A 27,558-nucleotide genomic window follows, 5' to 3' on the forward strand; every position below is an offset into this window, starting at 1 on the left:
GTTTGTGCTGGGCCCTTAGAATCGTCCAGTTCTATAACATTTCTGAAAAATATACAACTTAAAAAATTATTAACTTAACATGGATGTGGTTCTAGTAACCTTGACATGTTGATGTTGTTATCTGCATTGCATGGTCATGCAATAAATAGCACAACAGTACATCAAAGAAGTCATCCTTGCTTGTTCTCAGGTTAATAGCGGGAGGGGATAAATTCAATAACTATAAATAAATAAGTAGAGTTGCAAATCTTCAGCAGTTCAGGAGTCTAATTGCTGAAGGGTAGAAGCTGTTGTTGAAGCGCGTCGTTCCTGTCTTCAGAGATCTATAGCGTCTTCAAGAGGGCAGGAAGAGGTCATGGCTCGGATGTGAGGCGTCCCTGATGACCTTGGTTGCTCGGTTCAAGCTGCGTTCAGCATACAGAGAGTGGACTGATGGAAGGTCACAACCAGTGATTTTGGTGGCTTTGTTGACAACTCTCTCTAATTTCCTCTTGGTGCGACTGTCAGAGCTCTCATACAAGATGGTGATTGAAGATGAAATGATGCTTGATTGTTGTATTGTTAACCTTGACTGATTGAATTTTATTCCTCAGGAAGTCCAGTATCCAGTGACACAGAGCTGAGTTGATGTTCATGGCTTGTAACCTAGAGAAGAGGATGAGTGGATCAATGGTGTTAAAGGCAGATTTTTAATTATTCTTTTCATTTCTTTTTTGTCTTAGGTTGACTATGTTGAACCTAGTCAGAACACCATATCACTGAAGCTGATCCCACGAATAGATCTGGACCGTATTAAAGCTCGCATGAGCATGGTGAGGCTTTAAGCTTATGTAGTAGGTTGAGTTGATGGATGTGTACACTCTGCATTTGTTCTACTCTAAGTTTGTCTTCCCTTCACAGAAAGATTGGTTCGCCAAAAGGAAGAAGTCTAAGAGGCCCCCTCAGAGGTTGTTTGATGCTGAAAAGATTAGGTATGATACTCCTTGTGTCTTTTTGATTGTCCAAGAAGTTTCTTTTCACTACTGTTGTAAAACTGTTAAGACAGCAGTTTGAGTTTAAACTGATGATGGTTGAGATTAAAGGTAATCTTGCATGCATCCTGTACAAAATGTACTCTATAGGCCCTTTCACACTGGCAAAATCGCAGCGATTTTATGTACCAGAATCGCGGAACGACTGTCCCTTTCACATAGACCGAGGCGGAACAGCGGGACAAAGTGTCTCACCAAATTTACTACCAAGCCCCCTAGACATTTTGCCGAGTTTTTTTGTTCCGCCACCAGTGTGAATGGGTCAAGGTGGAAAGGGGAATCTGGGCGGGCATTTCAATGCTATGTCCAGCCCACCACAGGAGATTGCAAATAAATCTAACTGATCAAAAGCAGCAATCGCAGAGACGGCACATGTCAATCTATAAATTCACAAAGTCTCCAGTCATTCAATGCCTCCTAGAGTTGACTGTAGCTTGGAATGCAATCAGTTGCCATAATAGGCTTCTTAAAATCCAGCGATAAAACAAAGCATGAACTCATGAGCGTCTGTCTGCCCTAGATGTATATCCTCTGATTGTAATGCTTATCTAGGCGATATTGGTAACATTTATTTTGTATTTGGCCTGTTATAAAATCATGTAGACTTATTGAACAATTGAAACACATTAGGAACCGCCAAGTTGGAGACATGCATAAAGACATTGCTGCAAATTTAAAACCGGATTACTCTGGAATGGCTAACTGTGCAGGGGAGTGCTTTACACCTTTATGTTCGGTAAGGTCTGCTGTTTATTCTGATGTATGGTTTGTCATGTGTTGAGGTAAAGTTTGTGAAGTATTCCACCAAGATGAATGGGTATGGAGACCGGCGCAAAAAAATATGATTAAATTAAAGTTACTTTTCTCACGAACCGTTTACCACAACAACTAACCACTAACATCGTTTAACGGCTGAGAAAAAGCTCTTTCGTGTGATACATGTGATGTCTGTGATGAATAGGCTACTTCGCAAGTAGTTCAGCAAATTTGGGTGTGACAGAAATACCTTTACAGAGCAGCAGTTCTGGCCATATCGGCTCTGGCTCACATGATGTACTGCTTTAAATGCATTATCGCTTCACTACCCAACACGCGAACAAGAAAGAAAAGAAAAAAGAAACCAATGTGCTTATGTTGCGATTTCCGATAGGCCCAGGCCTAGAGAAAAGACAGCTATGGTAACCTAACAATTAGGATTTGCTTTGCCTACGATCCATACTCGCATTAACTGAATCTTATCAACCCGAACTGCGATGTTGAGTGACAGGATGCAATGCCTAATAATCTCACTGCCTTCGGCATAACTGCTAACAGTGCGCCTAGGCCTACTGTTAAACACCTGAAAAATATTAAGCTGCTGTTTTCTTTTCATGACGAGCACTAGGCCTACGCTTGAATGATTTATGACTGAATGGAACGTTGCGTTTTTAAAGAACTGCTTATCACGTCGTGTGACAAAGTTTACACCAATCATCATCTTCTAATGTATCCTTATGTTGAGATGTCCATTCTCTTTGCCCTAGGCTATCATTTGTGCGCGAAGCATGTTTCAATTAAGACAGTACACAAGCTATTTTTATTGTTGTAATATTGAACGATTTCATGAATAAATTGTACGCACAGTACATTGTATGGCCAAGGCAAGGGGCAACTCTTCTCTTTAAAATCTATTCACACACCTGCTGTATCTAAAGGCCCACGCACATAAGGCCTACGACTATCACTCTACACGCCCCCTGTTGCACGTCACAATTTAATTTACTATAGCTGATCCTGCCTCCTGGCTCCCCAAAATGCCGCATCATGTGAACAGATCAGCAGGCCGGCAAATTTTCACCTCGCTTTCAGACACAAAGAGACGGCAAAAAGACGTCCCCTCTTCCCGCAAATTTAGCGTGATCTCTGTGTAAAAAGGCCTTATGGTACAACGAGTGGGCACTTTAGTAATGTGTCAATTTATTTTCAGCTTAGTGTTTGGTCTAGGGTTGTCATTATCAACATTTAATCAACATTTTGTAATGTCTAACTAGGGTTGGGCACCGAAACACGGTTCTAATATGGCACCGGTGCCGACCCAAACGGTAGTAACTGCATCGAATAACAACATGGATGGATAACAACATGGTGCCTCATTTCGGTGCTTAAATAGCTTTTTTTTTTTTTTTTTTTTTTTAAATACGAGGCATCACTGCATGTCATGCACCATCTCTAAGGTCTTGCTCTGATAGCAACACATCCAGATCACATCCAGATACAGTTAGCTAACATAAACACTGGATGAACCAGAGGGGTGCACCACATAGGCGAGTGGACAATGTTTGACAGCTTGCGTGAGCCCAAGTAGCTTACTTTAAAGCGATATCGCGAGCTCCTGTCAATCTAGCAGTGGGCCTAACTACACACAAGCAAAAGGCTATAAAACAACATCAACAGTAGCCTATATGTTACACAATATCCTTGCTAATGCGCTAACTGCCATTTATTTGAAATGTCATCAGCGAAGTTGTAAGGTGAAAACTTTATTTCACGCGTGTTCTAAACAACATAATGGCATGATCTTAATCTTTCATGTGCATGAGGCCCATATAGCATCACAATGAATATGAAGATCATGTTAAAAGTTAGCTGGCAAAAACATAAATATGTAGGTTACATACCTGATGTCACTGAGCTGTCAAAGAGGCTACGAAACCATCTCCATATGTTATCGCTAATTAAACTCAGCTGACTGGTGTTAGCGCCTAGCCATAGTTGCTGTTAAAATGCCTAGCGTTGGGAATCTAAACACTTAAACACCGACAAGTAGCCTAACATGTTCAAAACTATTTTGTTATGGGTTATGACATGAAATTTCTTGAAGCATTTGGGAACACACTGAATTAACTGGAAAGTAGAGTCCCTGTTAGATTAGCTTGCTTGCAAATGCCGTTGTCCATGACCTGGCAGTTCTATGGCAAGCGGTTTTAACATACCTTATGGCAAACCGCCTACACGGGGTAAACTTGAAAGCAGAGCTTACCATTGTGTGTGCATGCATGGCAAGCTGTTTTAACATTTAAATGTATTATTCGTAGGAGCAATGAGATATATTGATAGTAAATTGAATATAACAGTTCAATTTCATGTTCAAATTTGTCTTATCAATAAAAAAAAGCAATTCATGCTTTAGACCATTTTAATTTAAAACATTTTAAAAACAAAGTACCGGTTCAGGGACCGCTTCGGCACCGGCACCATTTTAGAAGTATCGATTTAGCACCGGTATCAGATAAAACCCAAACGATACCCAACCCTATCGAACACCCACATTGTTTCAGTCGAGATTAAATGAATTGGCAGAAAAATTGTCACTTTGGATAAAAGTTTCAGATTAATGACTAAATGTAAATATAAAATGTAAATCATGTAAGAAGGAACGCTTTCGCAGGTCTTTTATTCCATCTGCCATCAGAATGTAAAACACCACTGTCAAGAAAATCTGTAATGTTAATGTAGTGTCTGAACTTCATTATTAATATGTGCATTTTCCACTGTACATGTGATGTGAAGCTTTTTTTTCTCCACCATATATGTATTGGAAATTGTGATAGCGATATACATCACGATAATAGAACCATTTCAGAACAGGTTACATAGACTCTAAGGAAAGCCAAACTGCTAAATGTATTTTTTTTTTTTGAAAGAAATAAAGAAAAGTTGTATGTAGTTTTTAGAACATTTATTGTGCAAAACTGTAATTATACAACATGATGTTGCAGATAAAAAAAAACAAGTACACTAGATGCAGAGACTAACAAAGAAAAAGCTTAAAGTATTGGGTTTCTTTCCTTTAGTGCAATTCTACCATTCTAAAAGGCACTACACTTAGTTACTTTAAGTCCTTTGTTCTTAAATGCTACCCAAGATGCAGACAACAAGGAAAAACTGGTGTCTTTTTTTGTTAAGGAACAGACACTGTACTGAAAATACTTTCAGTATTTGGCAAAGAAAATTCTTCTGTGTAATGCAGAGATACTTTAATTAAAAACATGTTTCAAACAAAGCTTCTTACCTGCAGCCGAATGTAACGCATTTGGTTTTAAACATTTTGTTCTCTTAATGATGTACCAAATGTAGTTTTAGTTATTTTCTTAAAGGACACAAAAGATGCAAAGAACAGAAAAACTGGTGTCTTCTCAGTTAAAAAAATCAACACAACAACAAATCTTAAAATTGGACACTCCATTTGTCATTTGATAGGCCCTACAGATTGTTAGCCAGGAACACAAGCTTGTCCACAGTTTCTGGCTTCAACAGAGACCGGTGGCATGTAACAATGTTGCCACCAATGCTAAATGCCCTGAAGGAGCACTTGTGGCCGGGATACAGAGATATTTCTGGGCCAGTCTTGCCAACTGTGACGGAATTTCTGCTACCGCTCTGGTCTTGAACTCCTGGCGGTCATCAGCTATATATGTATCGTTAGACTGTGGGTCGACCAAGGAGGCCTTATCCATCTGTATCTTGCCAAGTGGGTACCAGGTGTCTGGTTTTCCTGTTTGCTTTCAGTACCTGTGATAGGGCCTTCTCTTGTTCAAGCACCCTCTGGATCATCATCTGGCATGAACCCCACCTTGTTGGTGTTTCTGTGATGAGCCAATGAAAGGGAAGATGCTGCTCTGCCTGGGCTTTCCTCAACTCTTTTGTTCTTGTTTTCTAAGAGTATGAAAAGGCACTCAAAATCTAGGAATATCTAGGAATTATTAGTACTACTACTACTACTACTACTACTGCAACTACTACTACTACTACTACTACTACTAGAGTCTTCAAGAGTTTTTTAAAGACAGAGATGATGGGCTAGAGACCTGGATGTATAGCAAGATAGAGGAGATCAACTTTAAGATAATAAGCTTGTACTTGCTTTGGCTTAATGTTGTCTTGTGTAATTGAACTATGCAGGTCTCTTGGAGGGGAAGTGACTCATGATGTGGAGTTCATGATTTTCGAAGGAAACCGCTACAGCCGTAAAGGCTTCCTCTTCAAAACGTTTGCCATGTCTGCTGTGGTAAGCCTCCATGCTATTTGCTACATATCTAACATTGAGACTGTATAGTGTAATAACATGGGCGTCAGTTATCCTGAGGCTGCTTGCAAAAAGAGGAGGTCATGCCCCAATCACCCAATGTCACCCAAACAACACGCTTAATAGGAGAATAACAGAAATGTCACAATTTGATTCATTATTGATTTTTAGGCTCAAGATTTGATTAAAAAAACAATTCCTCATATGATTGCAGTAGACATACAATTTAAAAGAAAAGACACAACAAATTAAGTATAGTTTAATACTACTCAATGTCAGCTTTGAGTAAGATTTATTGTTTTCGTTCTGTCTACTCATAAGGATGGCCAACATAAAGTTATGACTTTGACTACATCATTTAATAGGCCTACGTGATGATGATATATAGCCTGCCCCCTCGGCAGTCCCCTCGGCCAATGTGCGAAATAGGGAATCATGTTTAGCCTTCTGATATTGATGCTGATTGAAGAAGATGGAGTTTAAAGGTTGTTGATATTTCAGTTCAAAATGGTGTCAAATTGCACCTCTCCCTCTTACACCTCTCCCTACCCTCTTCCCCATACACACAGGTATGTACACACACATACACACGCATACAAACACACACACACCCATACACATAAAGACACACACACACACACCATTATCGCCCCACACACACTCACAAGTAGGGCTGGGACAACGCGTCGATGTAATCGATGACGTCGACGCAAAATATGAGCGTCGAATCGTCAGGCATAACGTGTGCTGCTAAATATTTTTAATTTTACACCTTCAGTGTTTTCCATACGTTGACTAATCTGTGGCTGGGCACCACGAAATCAAAACCGGCCACCACACATTGATGATCTATGTTGTAGGCCTGCTATTTAAATTAAAGATGAGATAAAATCATTTCATTGAGCTGCACTTTTTACTCACACAGCCTTTCCTCGCCCCGCCCGCTCACTCTCGTAACGAGCCCGCTGCTCCTCCTCTGCATGTGCATTTTACAAAATATTCACGATTGTTGAAGGATTGTTGTTGCCACATAGAAGCACTGCATAGAACACAGTGGGCTAAATTGCTATTAAATCCGCTTAGCATCGTGACCATGCTGCGCAAATTTGTTCAAAACCGCTGCATTAAAGTTAAAGTAAACTCTGCTAAGGTCTTATCACAACATTGTACATTGAGGAGACTAAACGAAGTTAAGTTACAGTATGCAATCAAGCAGTATCCCTATCACAAAGCTAACGTTAGAATACTGTTTGGATGTCAAGTTTAGCTCATTTTATTGACTCTGTTTGCAAAATCCCGATGGAAATGGAAAAGTGTTTTCAAAGACTCAAAAGTGCTTGTCCAAAGGAGAAGTACGAACTGTTATTTGAACTAACTACGTTATGAATTGCATCCACACATCAGCAGACTTTTAACTGTGTTAATGTTAATTGCAAGGATTCCCACACGAACGTCTTAAAATGACAGGCACTCAATTAGACATACACTAGCCTACTGAACTTTATTGAATGCTACCTCTGACTAAGAATGCATTAGGCCTACTTTGCACTTGTAGTTACTTGCACTTCAGTCTTTTATTTTGGAATCTTAAGAGCAATAAACATATATTGCAATGTTAAAGAATTCATGTTTTTTCATTCAGATATGTAAATAAACATGTATAAGTTGCTATTAGTGAATTAATGGGGAGATAATCGATAATCGAATCGGACTGAAAAAATGAATCGTTAGATTAATCGATTAAAAAATAATCGTTTATCCCAGCCCTACTCACAAGCGAACACACACACACACACACACACACACACACACACACACCATTACCCCCCCACACATACACACACACACACACAAGATGGACACACATTGATGAGCATGATTGATTTTTGAGAGAATGGGTAGGACTGAGCAGCGGTCATATTTTGTACAGCTACAGTACCCTCCTGAATTATTGGCACCTCTGCTAAAGTTGACTAAAAAGACTAAATCATCTTTTGGAAATTGATCTTAATGCCTTAAGTACAAAAATGATGAAATATCCAACCTTTAAGGACCCCAATTTATTTGTGAATGAATAATGTATCCTAAATAAATAAATGTTCTTCCTTAAAATACAGGGGTCATAAGTATTGGTACCCCTATGTTAAATTCCCATAGAGGCAGGCATTTTTTTATTTTTAAAGGCCAGTTATTTCATGGATCCAGGATACTATGCATCCTGATAAAGTTCCCTTGGCCTTTGGAATTAAAATAGCCCCACATCATCACATACCCTTTACCATACCTAGAGATTGGCATGGTTTTATTTCAGTTCGCCTATTAGCTGGTTTGATTTGCATTGAGCTCAATGAGCATCATTGGTATGGTATAGCCCATTGAACTGCATGTAGAATCTTGCGTTGGGGGTTTGGGACGCTAAACTGCATAGATATATATACTGACTAAACTGCACGTATACCATGACCCCACAACTGCATGTCCCCACAAAACTGTGTACCCATATCTATGTCCAAAGCACTTCTCAAACCGAACTAATGTGCCCAAGTGTAATGCTATTCTGAATTCTATGTCTTTTTCCTGGTTCTGCCACTTTCCATCAGATTACTGAGGGTGTGAAGCCCACACTGTCTGAACTGGAAAAGTTTGAGGATCAGCCTGAGGGCATTGATTTGGAGGTGGTCACAGAAACCACAGGTACTGTTTTCAAGTTGATAACTGTTCTACTGTACAGGGTTCCCACGGGTCATGGAATTTCTGGAATATCATGGAATTTTGCTAAGTCTATTCCAGACATGGAAAGTCAGGGGATTTTATCATATCTGGGGCAAAGTCAGGGAATATCAGGGAATTTTGTTGTAGCAGTTTAGAATATACTTGCCAAAACACATTAATACAAATGTATTTCCACACAGAATTGGTGTATATCTGGTTATTAGCTTTACTGAATGTTTGAGTGGTGATGGTTAGCCCAACTTTGTTTCTTCAATACCCATTTATTCATATTCCGCTCTAAAAAGAGTCAAAGATTCTTGAACACTATGCGGCTGCTCAGAAATCTTCTCATTATAGGTCATGGAAATCCAGATTTTTTTGTCCAGAGTTTTTTGTTTTTTTCTCTTTCTGCAGGTAAGGAAAAGGAGCATAATCTACAGGCTGGGGACAACGTGGAGGTGTGTGAGGGTGAGCTGATCAACCTCCAAGGAAAAATCCTCAGTGTGGATGGGAACAAGATCACAATCATGCCCAAACATGAGGATCTCAAGGTGCTACATTTACCCACAGCATCTATCTTCTTATGTCCTGCATGGAATGCAGAAAATGTCACGTTATAGTCGAAGCACTTATTGATAACACTGATGCACATAATGCTGAATACTGATGCTTTATACAGGAAGAATAACCATATGAGGTGGTGTTTTAAAGGATAACAATACAGGGTTGTCATAATGATAACAATTACATCATGTATTGCTAAAAAAATCAGTGTTGCTTGCAGCTGTTATTGTATAGGGATTGTTTCTGCACAGGACCCACTGGAGTTTCCTGCACGTGAGTTGAGGAAATACTTCCGTATGGGTGATCATGTTAAGGTGATTGCGGGGCGCTATGAAGGTGACACGGGACTCATTGTGCGAGTCGAAGAGAATTTTGTCATCCTCTTCTCTGACCTCACCATGCATGAGGTAAACTACTGTTACTAGGATGCTGTCTGGATGTTGAAATTCTGTGGCTGTTGATACCATAACCCTTTGGCACTTGTTTTTCATAACCATTTTTCTTCTATCTACAGTTGAAAGTTTTGCCACGAGATCTCCAGCTATGCTCAGAAACGGCCTCTGGTGTGGATGCGGGGGGGCAGCATGAATGGGGAGAGCTGGTGCAGCTGGAGCCCCAGACTGTGGGAGTGATTGTCAGGCTGGAGCGAGAGACCTTCCAGGTATACAAAGACTCTTGAGTTCAGAGTGCATGTCTCATCAGAGGTTCTGTGCTTATCACCCATCTGTTTTCTTTTAGGTGCTGAATATGCATGGTAAGGTGCAGACAGTGCGCCATCAGGCAGTGAACCGACGCAAGGATAACCGCTTTGCTGTGGCCCTGGACTCTGAGCAGAACAACATCCATGTGAAGGACATTGTGAAAGTCATAGATGGACCTCATTCGGTATGTAACATGTCCTGTAAGTAGGGCTGAACAATTTGGGAAAGTTATATAAATGTGTGTTTTTTTTTTAAATTTATTTATTTATTTATTTTTAACCAATATATTGTGATTTCATATGCAATATAAATTATTCATTCCAGAGAGAAATCATGTTTTTTATGCCAGATTTGTATGACATTGTAGTATTGCTTCAGTTTTATAAGGAAAATTTGAGGTGGTTCAACACGCTTCTCATGTCATGAAGGGTTCTGAATGGCTCATTCTTGTCTCACTAAATTACATGTTTCCAGACCTTGGTACTTGGCAGCTCATAAACAAAGGCTGGGTTTTGTAATTTTGGTATTACATGTGAGCCTGACGCAGCCAAAAATAATTCTGTGGAAATGCATGGATTCCAGTTGCTTCCAGTAGCAGCAACTGGAATCCATGCATTTCCACGACGGTGACAATTGATGATAGAAGTCGAAGCATGTGTAAAGAATGTCATGTGGCGAAAATGTTGGTCCAAAAATAAACATGCATCGATGCTTTATGGCAACATATCAATGCATTGTTACACCCCTGATTCCTGGTAGCTCAATAGTTTATGACAGCGGTGTTCAAATTCTTCCCTGTCAAGGGCCACAAATGAATTGGGGTGGAGGGCTGCAGGACAAAAATAAATGTTTAAGTCGTGGAACATTACAAAAGAAATAAAAAATACTACTCTTTACTGTGCTTGTGTATTTTAATTAACATCATGAAATTATTGAACATCCATATTCCATATGGCTGTTTTAACCCTTAGAACCCGATTGACGCAAAGTGCGTCAAAAAACACACCCTTTCTTCTCTGTTACATTGCTCCGCGACTGTTCATCGCAACGAGATAAAACCTTTATTGCATGACAGAGAAGAAGTGGGGCTTTCCAAAGAGACTACGCACTTGTCTGTACGATCAAGTATGAAAATAAAAAAAAATCATGAAATTAAATCAAATTGCATCATATTTACAGTCTATACTTCTCTGCGTTCACCTGCGCACCCATTACTCTCGTTTGAATTACTCGCGAACCCGTGATTGCATAGATATGGCAAGCATATCAGATGAAAGAGGAGAAACAGGGCTATCCATTGGTACCATGGATATCGATCTTTCTGGCTTATAAAAACAGACGAAGTGACTGCAAAATATTAACGTCATGTACACAAACCAACGCTGCACACCCATTACTCTCGGAGTAATTACTCGCGGACCCGTGATCAGATATATATGCCACGCATGTTAGATGAAAGAGGAGACACAGAGCTATCATTTGATACCAAATACATCCTTCTGGGTTATAAAACAGACGAAGTGACAGCAAAATAATAACTTCATATAGCTGGACTTACCCCACGTTTTTGTCTGTTTTTGTGGCAAAGCATGTTTATAATCCAACGCTATCGTGTGTTTCTCTATGGCAAAACATGTTCAAAATCCGGTTTTGAGATCCTAGCAAATTCCTGCATGGCATCCAATTCAAGGCTCACATTGCATCCCAATTTGTTCAACAAAGAAACACCTTTTTTGCGTTTACTTTGTTCATGGCAATGCAGTAAAAAGTTGAGAATCATCATGAGTGCATACACCATAGTCACACATGCTAACAGGCAAACTTGGGTCAAGTCAGGTCAGATCAGTTCGTGTCACCGATATGGAGCGCAGAATGGTCATTTTTCATCGCTAAATAAAAAATGGCATTTATTTCTGTAAATCACACACCACATATTTCTGTAAATTGCTCAGGCCCAGAGTATCCCTCCAACATGGCAATTATATTGCCCGTTTCAGGACAGTCAGCCCTACACACACATGAAATGCATGTAGAGCTATGAGCTTGCTGTGGTGAGATACAGGTCAAAATATAAGAATTTTTATAATATGATTTTTTATATTTTAATTCTTTAAAAATCAAAATAAATTCAATGCTAGTACTAATACATGAAATGATGGCAGATCTGGATAGCCTAGACTCTGCTGAAAAAAACAATATATAATATGTGTGTGTGGCACTTACAATGACCAGAATAAATCCTTATGAATAAAGGTAGTGAAAATGCCCTAAAAACAGCTTAGGGTTCTAAGGGTTAAGAAGTAAAAATATACGGTGTATCTGAAGCAAGCAAAATCTTTTGAAGAAAAGCATATGGAGCAATTATATGTCTTGAAAGAAAGTTATTTGCATCAATATGAATTCATTATTAATAAAGAACACAATATGCTCCTACGGGACAAATTGACAAGTTCTTCAGAACAATCTTCCCAGGAATGGAGACTTATTTAAATAGAAACCATATTTTGTAAAACTCACAATGTGTTTCCATTAACTTGAAGTTGAACACATATTAAGGAATTAATACAGTACATATCCATACAATATTAATACACATGTAATAAACTAAATATATTTATAGAAATAGATTTGATTGAGCAATGACAATTGGACAATTCAGTGCAGAACATACCCCTGTGACAGACATCGCATTACATTCTTGACTGTTAATCAGTTGGAATATCATGGGAGACATGAAACCTGTCACTGCTTTTCAAAAGTCTCTCATTATCAGGTTTGTGTTGCTAACTATTTTTAAACCTTCTCTTGTCAGTGTGCCACTGCCTCATCCATGTTAGCTTCTAGCTTCTCCCCAGCCCTCCTCACTCCTGTCATCATGAGACAGAATAAAATTCTGACTAGAGCGTGGGCCCAAAATTGGGCAGCCTTGGTTTTAGTCAAATACTCTGCATGCCTCTTTCATACAGTTTGTATTTTGGTGATGCTTATTGAGTTCTGTTAGAAATGCATAACTAAGCATTCTTAAAGATGCCCTATGCAGGTCTGGTTATTCCTTCGCTGTTTCTGGGTTTTCGCCTGAATTTCGCCTGATCACGACAGTCACGCATTACGTGGCGTGAAGCTGCGTGAAGCTTTAGTCACTGTGCGTCGCTCTGCCACTGTACATCGCTCTGTCAGTAGCCTGACTGCCGCCCCTTCTGAAAAAGCAGGAGGCTACCTTTAAACATAATTGTTACCGAGAGGAATCCCAGCCTATGAATTCAATAACAAAATAATTCATGCATTATTAAACATTACCTCGATTAAGGCTACTTGGGTATGGCTTAAGGCTTGACTACACGGTGGTAGCGAAAATCGAAATCTGCTTTTGATAGCCTACCGGTGCCGCTCCACAAAACGAAAAAATATCTTAATTAAACGTTATTGTCAGTGTTGGGGGTAACGCAACTACGCAAATCAAAACAGTGTCTTGTGTGATAATTGAGACAGTAGAGAAATAACTGTTCAGAATTAATCTGTAGCTTCTGCAAAACAATGTCGTTGGCGATTTAATACTATCTAGCGACGTTTTTAACAGGCTAGACAACTATGACCCACGTTAATTTGCCCTACTTCTTGACTGCAATGTAGTCAATTGACTGCTTGACATGTCATTTTTATTTTTCTGTACAATAAACAAATACATCTGCTTTATGCCGCAGAATTACATTCATATTTGGCTGACTTCTGCAGACGTGCCACTTCCCTCCCCATATTCCAAGATTAAGATAGTAGCCTATACAAAAAGTACTTCATACTATCATAAAAATTTGTTAAAACGAATAGCTATTCGCAATTTGACAAAACACTGTTGCGAATGCAAGGACGATATGAGCCTGTTGCATTTAGTTAGATGTCCGAGTCACGCATAGGCTAATGTTTGAAATCCACTGGCTCGTAATCACAATAATTTAACACACAACAGTTGAATAGCCTACTTCATCATGTCCCCATGCCTTCATTTTTGTGAGTAGCATAGAGATCGTTCAAAACAATAAAGTATGGCTCTCCGTTTGGGACATCGAAAACTAATGGGTAGACTACCGTCGGAGATGCTGACTTGCAAAGGCCTCGGGATAACACATTATCTCCACTATCATCAGTCATGCCTTGTCATACCTTGGTCAAAGTGAGGAATGAAAGAAAAGTTTGAGAACCACTGACTTAACAAGTTACCTGCAGTCCAAAACACACAGAATCTGTTGCAATATTCTGATGATATTGGCGATGTTATCGGCAAATGTTTGTTTTCCAAAGTAAGAATTTCACTTCACCATGCACCTTCGACAATGAATAGCTCATTACACTTGTTACTGTTAAACGTAAGCCTAACTGGTATCATTACAAACATTATTCTGTGTCCTAAAACAGGCATATTTTATGGCATTGTGTCATGTAAGTTTGTTGCAAAATCTAGAGAAATGTGTGAGGTGGTCAGCAGGGGACAATTGACCTGTCGCTAAGCCCCGTCCCCCATTGTTACTGTGTGAAAACTCGGACAAACAAACCACACTTGATTAGAAATACATTGTGGACAATGGCAGCTGACAGTATATGAAAGCAGGCTTTGAGGACGTTTTGGTCGATAAAAGGATTTACTTTCCTCCAGAAGCTATCAAAAGGGACTTAATAGCTACAGTAGCTAGCTAGTGGAAGATTGATACTAAGATATGTTAGGTTACGTTAATATTTGATGTAGTAAGAATATAGTAGTTGGTTAATGAGCATTTTCATCTTGGGATTTAACAGGGAACCTGTGCCCACGTTGTTGGCTTAGTTGCCTACATTACGTCGAGCTGTTGCAAACGCGAGAGACGTCCTGTAGGCTACTTTTGATGAAAATACACCACGTTTTCTAGCCTCTCGGGGTACCGGCTATCAGTATTACACGTCCCCAATGCAAAACGTTTGACCATGGTTATCCGTTCGGGTTTTTTGAGTTAATAAACTCCATAAATAACCATTCATTTGTCATTTTATGCCTGCCCCCTGTTGTTTTCTATGGAGTTGTTCGAGCTGATGTCCGAGTCCCGTTGAGGCTGAACTGTCATTGGCTCATCAGCGTTCTAAGGGTGGCGCTTAGCGACAGGTCAATTGAGCCACACATTGGATTGTGTTATTACTTGAACATTCCACTCTATCCACAGCTGTGGTATTAGGGGCAGGAGGATTACTGTTAGCGCAGGCTTTATATAAAATTCTTCAACAGAAGGCCTCGAATGCAGGCTTGCCCAAAATAAAGGCCTGTGGTTTGCGCAGCCTACAGTAAGTAGGTTAAATAACAGACCCGCCACAATGTGCGGTATGATGCTTTTTTACAAGCAAGATGTTTTTGGTGCCCTACGCACACTGCATGTTCTTAAATAACAATGATCATCAGTAATATTCGACCATTAATTTGTGTAAATGGGCAAGCGTGACCATCTTGATTGGCTGATGATTGTAACACGGGCATGATTCCAAACACCTCCCTTACGATGAGTGACAGGTGACAGGTCTCAGAATGCGTGCGCTACACAAGGACGGAAGATGATGAATAACTGGGGCCGTAGGCTATTCACAAAGGCTTTTATCTTACCACTAGGAGTAGGCTACTCCTAAATCGCAGTAGAAGATTTTAGCTTTGAGTTTTCTCTTAAAAGTTATTCACAAAGCCTTTCAGACCTACTCTTGGTAAAGAAAAATGACAACTCCTAAACTAGGAGTGAGTCTTCGTTGCTACAGTGGGCAGTGCTTCGACTTGGCCAGCTTCACTCGCGGTCCGCGCGTGGGATCACACGGTATCACGTGACTTTAATTTGTATTTTTCTAGTGAGACGCTGCAACAACCCAAACAACCGGTAGATGGCTCGAGTGAGAAGGGTGTCTCGTAAAAAGAAATGGAGCCTGGAAAACCCTACACAGACTTCACTACAGACTTTAGCAGACTGGTTTAGAAATAATTTAATAGCCAGAAATATGCCTGGATGCAACCGCGAGATAGGCTATGCGTTTGACAGCAATGAGTGGTTAACAGACATGAACCAAGACATATAGCCCAGCAGCAATCTAGGGACTGTTCGTTATTTATTGAAGGGGCCACCTGAGGAATTTTGAGTGCTTCAGTTGCAAGTTGCATGACCCTCTCTTTCCTGCTAGAAATTGTTCAATTGCGCCACAGCCACACACTGTGATAACGTTCTTAAATCAATCTTTCCCGTGAGCTTGCATGCTACCAGTCCTTCCTTTTCAAATGTGTTGCGCCTGTTTGCACAATTTCACAAATAATCATATGTGATTAATAATATGACAAATAATCCCTGTGCACGGGGACTGAAACAATGCATGCCAACTTTTTCCGTGTTTATCACGTATTTTAACTTTACCCCGCTGTCTTGCCGTTTTAATGTTTTCCCGTAGAATATCCCATATTTTAATACTCTCATAACAGCCCTGCCATCGGGCCTGTCTCTGTGTTGCCCTGTTGCTACCCCTTGCCCTTCCAACGAAACAGATGTCTTCAAATCATCGTTTTCCTTGCTTGAAGGCGAACTTAGAGTGATGTTAACCTATTTAAGTTTAACGGCGTGATTGTCGTGAGAGCACACTTCATTGGCGCTTGCATGTTCGACCTTATGTCTACGTGCGCACCTGAGGCTACTTAGCTACAAGAGAAAGAATTTCCCCTGTTTGTAAGTTGGCCTACCATAACTTACCAACTCTGCACTGTAGACCCTAACTGGCTATTTATATTTTTCTGTGAAATAAGCAAATGTATTTGTTCAACTTTATGAAGCAGAATTACGCATAGGCTACTTGGAACATAATACATTTGACAAAGGACAGATGTATGTTGCTAGTGACAAAATATTAACTTTCAGTGTTTTACGATGTCTTTGTCATGGGGAAGTGTTTTTCCCCATGCATTTATTCTAGGTTATTGTCAGTGACTGCCGTGAGAGAAGCGGGTTCTGTGTTTCGTTCATGTCAGTGACTGACACGAGAGAAGCGGGGTCTGTGTTGTGTTGCGTTGCGTTAATTTATTTTCATTGGGCATGCCGTGCCGTGCCGTCCACAGCTCTTCAGTTCTGACAAAGCCAAAATTACTCCTTTTGAAACAATGAGTGCAGGAAGCGCGTTTGTATGGTTATATTGCTTGACGGGGGGATCCCAAGCAGCTTTCAGCCATACGGCTACTTTGAGAACATTTCAATTCACCCGACACTAATATTCAAAATGTTGAAAACTATTTCGGCATAGCCTATAAAGCAGTTTAATTAAATGGAATGTTAGTTGTAAACAAACGAGCTACTTGGTGAGGCTTGGCCTCACAGATGCGCTCGTGCCTTAGATGGCAGGAAAAATCTTCACGATAGGCCTATTAACTAACCACCCGATTCACGTTGGCTGGGGGGAAGGGGGGCCATCAGACATTTGTGCCCAGTTAATCCGGCCCTGCCCCCAACAAATCACACCTTCCCACCTCTGACGGCTTAAAAGAAGTCAAGAAGACTCCTTACTTACAGACCTATTCACAAACCTGCGGCATTTTGCCGTGTTTTGAAATCCTATGCAGCTACAGGAGCTTCCAATCGTGAGGAAGCAATTTTGCATTGTAGGCATAACTAACATGCAATAACGCCGCCAACAACAACCAAAACTAGGCTAATCATTGTCAACATGTAAAATAAATGTAACATTATTGTGAATCAAATTAAAATGTTCTCTTTTGCAAACGTAGGCATAGTAACAGAATAATTTAATAATGTTACAAAGATACTACATCAATCCGTATGTTTCATTAGGCTACTAGGCTATTTGTTTTGCCTTGATTCATTTAGGCTAGGCCTTTTTATTCAGGGGCCGTATTCACAAAGAATTTTAAGGCTAAAAGTAGCTCCTAATTGGCGAATTTAGGAGCAACTCCTAAAAATAATGGGCGTGTCACTTCTAACTTTAGGACTCACGAAGCATTTTAGACCTAAAAGTAGCACCTAAGTCTGGGACAGCTTAAGTCATGCACGAGCTTGACTGAAGTGACCACCTAGATTGGCTGACGATTGTAACGCGGGAATGATTCCAAACACCTCCCTTCCGATGATGAGTGAGAGGTGACCGGTCGGAGAATCCATGCGCTACACAAGTAGTGCGAAGGATGGAAGATGATTAATAACTGAATAAAAAGGCCTAGCCGCAATGAATAAAGATTAAGGCAAAACAAATAGCCTAGTAGCCTAATGAAACATAGGCCTACAGTATGGATTGATGCAGTAGCCTACCTTTGCAACATTATTAAATTAATCTGTCACCATATAGGCTACGTTTGCAAAGAGGAGAACATTGTAATTTGATTCACATTGAAAAGTTACATTTAATTTACATGTTAACAATGAGTTAGATGTTTGGTTGTTGTTGGTGGTGTTATTGCATCCGATGAATGCAAAATTGTTCCCTCGCGATTGGAAGCTCCTGTTGCCACTTAGGCTACGCATTTCAAAACATCGCAACGTAAAATGCCACAAAAAGCTGTTTTTGAATAGGTCTTAGTGAGTTAGGAGTCCTCTCGACTTATTTTAAGCTGTCCTAGACTTAGGTGCTACTTTTAGGTCTAAAATGCTTCGTGAATTACTTTTTGTGAAAAAAATTAGGAGTCCTAAAGTTAGGAGTGACACACCCATTATTTTTAGGACTTGTTCCTAAATTCGCCAGTTAGGAGCTTTTAGCCTTAAAATTCTTTGTGAATACGGCCCCTGAATAAAAAGGCCTAGCCTAAATGAATCAAGAGTAAGGCAAAACAAATAGCCTAGTAGCCTAATGAATCATACGGATTGATGTAGTATCTATTAAACATTATTAAATTATTCTGTTACTATGACTACGTTTGCAAAAGAGAACATTTTAATTTGATTCACAATAATGTTACATTTAATTTACATGTTGACAATGATTAGCCTAGTTTTGGTTGTTGTTGGTGGCGTTATTGCATGTTACTTATGCCTACAATGCAAAATTGCTTCCTCACGATTGGAAGCTCCTGCATAGGATTTCAAAACAGATTTTTCTTGCCATCTAAGGCACGAACGCATCTGTGAGGCCAAGCCTCACCAAGTAGCTTGTTTGTCTACAACATTCCATTTAATTAAACTGCTTTATAGGCTATGCCGAAATAGTTTTCAACATTTTGAATATTAGTGTCGGGTGAATTAGGAAATATTCTAAAAGTAGCCTTATGGCTGAAAGCTGCTTGGGATCCCCCGTCAAGCAATATAACCATACAAACGCTCTTCCTGCACTCATTGTTTCAAAAGGAGTAATTTCGGCTTTGTCAGAACTGAAGAGCTGTGCACGGCACGGCACGGCATGCCCAATGAAAATAAATTAACACAACGCAACACAACACAGACCCCGCTTCTCTCGCGTCAGTCACTGACATGAACGAAACACAGAACCCACTTCTCTCACGGCAGTCACTGACAGTAGCCTAGAATAAATGCATGGGGGAAAACACTTCCCCATGACAAAGACATCGTAAAACACTGAAAGTTAATATTTTGTCACTAGCAACATACATCTGTCCTTTGTCAAATGTGTTATGTTCCAAGTAGCCTAGTGCGTAATTCTGCTTCATAAAGTTGAACAAATACATTTGCTTATTTCACAGAAAAATAAATAAATAAATAAATAAAATAAATAGCTAGCCCCTTAGGGTCTACAGTGCAGAGTTGGTAAGTTATGGTAGGCCAACTTGGAGTGAACATACAAAACAGGGGAAATTCTTTCTCTAGTAGCTGAGTAGCCTGATGGAAGGCAGGTGCACACGTATAAGGCCTAAATAGGTTAACATCACTCTAAGTTCGCCTTTAAGCAAAGAAAACGATGATTTGAAGACATCTGTTTTGTTGGAAGGGCAAGGGGGTAGCAACAGGGCAACACAGAGACAGGCCCGATGGAAGGGCTGTTATGAGAGTATTAAAATATGGGATATTCTACGGGAAAACATTAAAACGGCAGGACAGCGGGGTGAAGTTAAAATACGTGATAAACACGGAAAAAGTTGGCATGCATTGTTTCAGTCCCCGTGCACAGGGATTATTTGTCATATTATTAATCACATATGATTATTTGTGAAATTGTGCCAACAGGTGCAACACATTTGAAAAGGAAGGACTGGTAGCATGCTAGCTCACAGGAAAGATTGATTTAAGAACGTTATCACAGTGTGTGGCTGTAGCGCAAAGCAGCACGGGCAGAAGACAGCGACAATTGGCAGAGGAGGGTCATGTCTTTTTTAACAATTCTGTCGGACGGTCATTGAACAATTTCTAACAGGCAAGGGAGGGTCATGCAACTTTTGACTGAAGCACTCAAAGTTCCTCCGGTGGCCCCTTCAATAAATAATGAACCGTCCCTAGATTGCTACTGAGCTATACGTCTTGACACCCTGCTCACTTGAGACATCTACCGGTTGTTTGGGTTGTTGCAGCGTCGTTGCACCGTCACTGGAAAAATACAAATTAAAGTCGCGTGAACCCACGCGCGGACCGCGAGTGAAGCTGGCCAAGTCGAAGCACTGCCCACTGTAGCACTGACTGCTACGCTAAACCCCCACTAGCTAGCGAGCTAGCTATCAAGAAACCAAGCTAAACATACAGGACTCGCAATAAAATATTTCCGCTGAGTTATATCCGGATGTGTTCGGTCCGCGACCAGAAAGTTGCATATTCGTTTTTTCCGCGGAGAAGCACTAGGGGGAGACGAAGCACCCACCAAACGACCCAAAAAGTGTTGTAGAACCATCAGAACGACTCTCAACCTGCATAATTAAGGTCATTTTTGCTAAAATTGTTGCATAGGGCTTCTTTAATTACAGTTGTGCTAATATGTTTACATACCTTGGCACAAATGCCACAAAATGCCACTCCTCTGACAGAGGTTCATGTACAGTGGGTCCCAGTTAAAAATTGACACTTCATTCACGATCATGGTGAATGGTGAAATGTAAGTACAACTGCAGCCGCTTGGGGGCAGCATAGTCCGCTGTGGAGTTCCACGGTCGAACCAGACGGCGCATTCGACAGCAAGGGCTGTGATTGGCCGAGTTTTCAGTGCGTTTCTCTGTGTTTTTAGCAGCCCCTGCAACATGCTAGTCCACTGTAGCCTAAGCCTTGTACATAATGTTAAACATAGTTTTGGATTCAGTGGCAAGATTTCTTGATTGTACAGTGTCTGTCTCTCAGTAATGTTTTAAAATGAGAGCTTCGTCAGCTGGCAGTAGGCTACTTTGTCGGTAGTCATGAGAAGTTCGCTTGCTAACAGAACATAAATATGCTGCCCAGAAACCTTGTGAATAGTTCTGATTTTTTTTACTACACTAACGAGGTTTAAATATAGACTTTGCCTACAGCATCTCCTTAACAGTAATGTTAACAAAATGACAGCATTCATATGACAAAGAAAAACGAATTCGGTCACTCAAGACTGTGCCACAGCAACCAGTGTAGGCTACATTCCTACCCAATAGGCCTACTCGAAGCAGATAGCGTTGTCTGGCGGTCGAGTGGGTTAATGCACGTATTTCCAGAACAGGTCTGCAACTTTCAGGCAGTTCTGAGTTCGAATCTAGGCAGGAGCAGAGCCATATAAAGGCCTAGGCCTATTGTTATCATTTTTTGCAAGGTGTTGCTCCTGGCAATACTTGTTTATAAGACGTTTGGTGATTAATTGATAGCTGTTTTTGGGACACGTTAAACGTTCTTTATAATGAGCGCATCCGGGGAGTAAAACGACTGTTACGCGCTGTTACAACTGTAGGCTACAATGATTGCAATACAAAAATATGCGCGTGTTAGTTTAGTTAGTTTTGTGATGTTTTGCACTTTTGCCTCATGTGTTTTCAGGTTTGAGGGCTTTTTTGGCAAGATTGACCTTGGTTAGACTCTGCATATGTTATTTCTCCGTATGGAAAATAAAGTCAATTTTCGACACACGTCTGTGTATTAGTTCAATAACAAGTGTTGCTTGTTAAAACATGTGACTAGTGAAACCCAAATGATTTTAGAATTATTTAGCCAAAGCCAAAAAGTCTTAGAGAGAAGGAGAGACGCCGGTGCAGCTCAGATGTCTTCTTAATTTTCTTTATTCTTTAGTAAAAGGTGCAGAACATTATTAAACTTTGACTAACGTTTCGATGTTCGTTAGTCAAAAACATCGACACATCGAAATGTTAGTCAAAGTTTAATAATGTTCTGCACCTTTTACTGAAGAATAAAGAAAATTAAGAAGACATCTGAGCTGCACCGGCGTCTCTCCTCTCTAAAATATCTGTCCTGGCCTGGTTGCAACGGATTGTGGCCAAACGACAGAAGCGCGGAGAACCCTCCTTTGTCTACCAAAAAGTGTTACTTTGTGCCCCGTGCTCCCCCACTGCTTGTGAAAGAAGGGGATGGGGGAGGGGGGCTTAATGTGAAAAAGCTTAATGTCACAAAACGGCAACGAGTTGTTTTAGGCTACAGTCCTTCATAATGGTAGGCTACAGGAAGTGGGGGGAGGGTATGGGATGACCAGAGCAGTCATCTATCGTCTTTCCAGGCACACAGCTTGTTATATAGCCTATCGACTGCCTTAACAGATAGGCTTTGCTCTTGGGTTTGGCCTTACAGCGAACTCAATGCTCTTGTTGCTTGCAGTTTGTTAAATAAAGCGATGCAGATTACATTATTTATTTCTGATTAATTGCGTCTTTTGATGTATTTTGCAACATTTGCTTGTTAGGCTGGGCTACTGTCAATGTCCTGTACAGGTCAATGTTCAACAATTGCTGGTGTAGGCCTAGGCTATTAATCAATTAGGGACTGTTCGTTATTTATTTAATTAAGGGGCTACCGGAGTTTTGGGAGCATTAGTCAAAAAAGACGTGACCCTCCATCGCCAGCAAGAATTTTTTCTATGACCCTCCAAAGTGATTGAGAAAAAACGCATGACCCTCCCCAGTCCCAACAATTTATTGATGCCTTAGGCTACTGGGTCAATTTGGGAGCTTGCATGCTACGACTCCTTCCTTGAAATGCCTTGAAAAGGCTGTCGTTTGCACAATTTCACAAATAATCCCCGGGACCGAAACAAACCTGTCAACTTTTCCCGGGTTTATCGCGTATTTTAACTTTTTCCTCGCTGTCTTAGGAGGAGCTGCAGGGCCGTCGCAAGGTGATGCAAGGCCCTGTGCGAACTTGACAGATGCAAGGCCCTTTTCACTTACGTGCATGAAATCATGCGATAGCTTACTTTACACATAGCCAAGGCTATCGTCGGTGTATTTTAATAGTAGCCTAGTCTAATAAGCTACACCAGCTTGCCTTTTAAGAGGGGAAATTCAATTGTATAGCCTATAACATTAGCTGAGTCACATATTTGGCCATATGGTGTTTATCATAGGCTACATCACGAAACCAAATAGTGTAACAAAGGCGAACACTTTAACAGGGGGAATTAATTGGGCATGAATCATTGTGCTGAACGGTATTTGTCAATGAGCAGAAACACACACGACATTCAAACTATTGATAAGATGTACTGGTCTGAATCTATAGGCTAACATTGGACAAATAAATGACACTGACTCGCCATATCCTGACTCAGGAAAAAAAACATTTTCTTGCTTTGCCGCAAACTCAGCAATGAAATCATAGGCCAGTTTGCAGGTAGCCTAACGTCTTTTTCATAGAAGGGAGAGCCCAGTCTCTCCTGTGACATGGAGGTGCGCAAATAGTTTTTAATAGCCTGTTCAACTTCGAAAAAGCTTCGTTCACCCGATGCCAGTCACTGATCGCAATTTCAAAGTTCAGAAAGCTTCATCTTTTTAAGTTTTAAGTGCAGTGGCCCCTATCTGCCCCCTTTGGAATTATATCTCGAGCCTATTATAAGGTCCAGTGCGTTATGTCCTGGGATTCGGATGTGCTCAAAAAGAAAAGAAAAAACACTTTTTTATAGATGGTTATGAGGAGCAATGTGAGAGAGAAATTTGATGATCATTGATCGTTGTTTTGGGACGTTAAGCCTTTTCCATAGGCGTCAGTGAAGGAAATTGAAGAATGACCATTTTTTTATACTAAAATATTTCTTAACTACAAAAACTCCGTGTCTAAAAACTCAGTGTCATTCAGACTCAACCCTCTTGTTGTTTTATTATCTTTTTCGTTGTCGTTTGAACGTTGGCAAGCAGGCATGTTGCAGTTGCAATTTAAGGGAAATTTCTACAGTAGGCCTACAACATGCTGTTAGGCTGGGCTACTGTCAATGTACTTGTACAGGTAGATGTTCAACAATTGCTGGTGTACAGGTTATATAATCAATTAGCTAAATCATTTGTCCAGCTGTTTAAACATTTTTTCGTGCTACATTCAAACGCAAAAGGTGCTTTGATATATTTTTCGTTTGAACGTCGACAAGCAGGCATGCTTTGGTTGCAATGAATGAGGATAATTGCTTTTTTTTGCATTATTTTGAATATGACTCGCTCCAGTCTCAACAGCACATACTTTTTCCACATGCTAAGTTCTTTGTGTGAATAGAGGACACTGGTTTCTTAAAACATTAGGTAAAAAAATGTGTGTGTGGATGCAAATCCTGTTTTGTTTTTCAACTGAGACATACATAGATTCATACAGAGCCCCTGAAGGACCATGGTGGGAATGTGCTTTGAAAGTGGGAATTTATTTTTAGTGCCCCTTTTGCATTCCCTCGAAATACTTTTGACTTTGCCAGGGAACGCAAAAGTTATTGCGAGGAAACGCAAAACATATTGCAATGGAGCATGAAATGGCCTCTAAAAAGATTTTTTTTGAATTCTGGCAGTTAATTAGACGATTTTCACACATTAAGACAGGCAAGCTGCATGATAAGAGAGAATAGTAGCGAGGTATAAAGCTGCAGTTGGCAAGATTTTTTTGATCATTTTCACTGAAACCTACACTCCATAGTTCGACAGAACAACATAAATCAGCCGGTTTTAGAAAAAAACCACCTAGAGCATGTTATTTGTTTGCCAAAAATCCACAGCTCCCGGTTCTTCTGGTCCAATCAGAGCAGGGCTGTGTGATATCTGACAGATCACAGTCTGGTGCGCACTGATGAGCACAAACTTGATGAGAGGGTGCTCAGTGGTAGTAAACATTCAAAATTTTGGTCCCCTCAATCTGTCAGACTTGCCAACTACAGCTTTAATTGACAGAAATTAATTTTGTGTGTAGGCCATCTAGAAACTACAACAGAGTCAACTTTGGTAGCCCATTCGCTTTTATTTATATACCGCATTTTTATGCACAGAGTGCAATCCAAAGCGCTCAACATACAAGACATTGACACACAAGACAAAAGATACCAGGCGGAGCGGAGTAGTTGCCAGCGTACCCGTGACACTAAGACATTACAAACAAATGTATAAAATAACAAATGACACACAAGCCGGACGGAAATGACGAACATTACATAGGAGAGGCATGTCTCATCTGTGTACCCGTAACCTATCAACTTTGGTAGTTCTCAATGCTGTTGTACTGCTTGTACTTTGGGATTAGTGAGTCTAGGCGAGGCGAGTCGCACTCATGTCCCATCTTACCTGCTGATCCAGCAACAGGGGAGAGATTTATTCACCTTTAGCTTCGTCTCTGGTCAAAAAGTCTTCGTAAAGTCTTCATAGCATGTAAGCCTTGTCTGTATAAGGTTGTAAGCTGATTTTATGGCCATTACTTCCCATAGTTTTTGGGAAAGCTTCAGTACCTACAGTACCCAACAGGACAACAGAGCCTGTGCAAGAAAAGATGTAGGAGAGGAAAAAGAAAAGCTGCTAATATGCTGCTACGGAGAGCCAACCAGTGCAGATACAAACAGAGATGTGGGCCCCCCCATCCCCACCCCAACACACACACACACACAATTTATGTCAAATCAAATAAGGGTGTTGCTGTACCGTCTCAGATTTGTTCAAACTTACAAACCTTGTCTATATCAAGAATGGGTCCCAAAACCAATGTGAAAATCACATTGTCTGGTAAGCAATGTTTGGGCGTTAATGTAATGGAAAGTATTATTTAAAGGCAGCCCAAACTTTGTCATGTTCTCAGTATGACTGAACATGACAACTGCTTAGTATATCTGTCTAATCAATGGTGGTGTTTTTTGATGCAGGGGCGTGAAGGAGAGATCCGTCACCTTTTCCGAGGATTTGCCTTCCTTCATTGTAAGAAACTGGTTGAAAATGGTGGCATGTTTGTTTGTAAGACGCGTCACCTGGTCCTCGCCGGTGGTTCCAAGGTTAGTTCCACACTTTACACATTCATCTTTCTTCCTTTTTACACTCTCACTACTTTTCTTAATACAACCACAATTCCAAAAAAGTTGGGACAAGGTACAAATTGTAAATAAAAACGGAATGCAATAATTTACAAATCTCAAAAACCTATGTTGTATTCACAATAGAACATAGACAACATATCAAATGTTGAAAGTGAGACAACTCTGGAAAAGTTAAGGTACAAAAAAGAAACAGCTGAAGGACCAAATTGCAACTTATTAGGTCAATTGGCAATAGTTCATTAACATGATTGGGTATAAAAAGACCATCTTGGAGTGGCAGCAGCTCTCAGAAGTAAAGATGGGCAGAGGATCACCAATCCCCCTAATGCTGCACTGACAAATAGTGGAGCAATATCAGAAAGGAGTTCCACAGTGTACAATTGCAACAGTTTGAACATATCATCATCTACAGTGCATAATATCATCCAAAGATTCCGAGAATCTGGGAAAATCTCTGTGCGTAAGGGTAAAGGCCGGAAAACCATACTGGATGCCCGTGATCTTCGGGCCCTTAGACGGCACTGCATCAAATACAGGCATGCTTCTGTATTGGAAATCACAAAATTGGCTCAGGAATATTTCCAGAAAACATTGTCTGTGGACACAATTCACTGTGCCATCCGCCATTGCCAGCTAAAACTCTATAGTTCAAAGAAGAAGCCGTATCTCAACATGATCCAGAAGCGCAGAAGTCTTCTCTGGGCCAAGGCTCATTTAAAATGGACTGTGGCAAAGTTGGAAAACTGGTCAGACGTATCAAAATTTGAAGTTCTTTTTGGAAATCAGGGACGCCGTGTCATCCGGACTAAAGAGAAGGACGACCCAAGTTGTTATCAGCGCTCAGTTCAGAAGCCTGCGTCTCTGATGGTATGGCGTTGCATTAGTGCGTGTGATATGGGCAGCTTACACATCTGGAAAGACACCATCAATGCTGAAAGGTATATCCAGGTTCTAGAGCAACATAATGCTCCCATCCAGACGACGTATCTTTCAGGGAAGACCTTGCATTTTCCAACATGACAATGCCAAACCACATACTGCATCAATTACAACGTCATGGCTGCGTAGAAGAAGGATCCGGGTACTGAACTGGCCAGCCTGCAGTCCAGTTCTTTCA

The 27,558-nt window shown here is 40.5% G+C and overlaps 1 protein-coding gene across 2 annotated transcripts in view; it reads left to right on the top strand.

Annotated features, from left to right (window-relative positions):
* The window catches only part of supt5h (SPT5 homolog, DSIF elongation factor subunit), a 62,788-nt gene that overhangs the window by 15,288 nt on the left and 19,942 nt on the right, over nt 1-27,558 (top strand). For both annotated transcript variants that reach the window (XM_042062985.1, XM_042062986.1), the window contains exons 12-20: nt 723-812; nt 901-971; nt 5,973-6,078; nt 8,697-8,790; nt 9,223-9,359; nt 9,624-9,779; nt 9,887-10,033; nt 10,111-10,257; nt 26,274-26,399. In XM_042062985.1, the coding sequence (XP_041918919.1) occupies nt 723-812; nt 901-971; nt 5,973-6,078; nt 8,697-8,790; nt 9,223-9,359; nt 9,624-9,779; nt 9,887-10,033; nt 10,111-10,257; nt 26,274-26,399 (1,074 nt within the window). The remainder of the gene's footprint in view (nt 1-722; nt 813-900; nt 972-5,972; nt 6,079-8,696; nt 8,791-9,222; nt 9,360-9,623; nt 9,780-9,886; nt 10,034-10,110; nt 10,258-26,273; nt 26,400-27,558) is intronic.

The sequence above is a fragment of the Alosa sapidissima genome, chromosome 15, assembly GCF_018492685.1.
Source record: "Alosa sapidissima isolate fAloSap1 chromosome 15, fAloSap1.pri, whole genome shotgun sequence".
NCBI classification, from domain to species: domain Eukaryota; kingdom Metazoa; phylum Chordata; class Actinopteri; order Clupeiformes; family Clupeidae; genus Alosa; species Alosa sapidissima.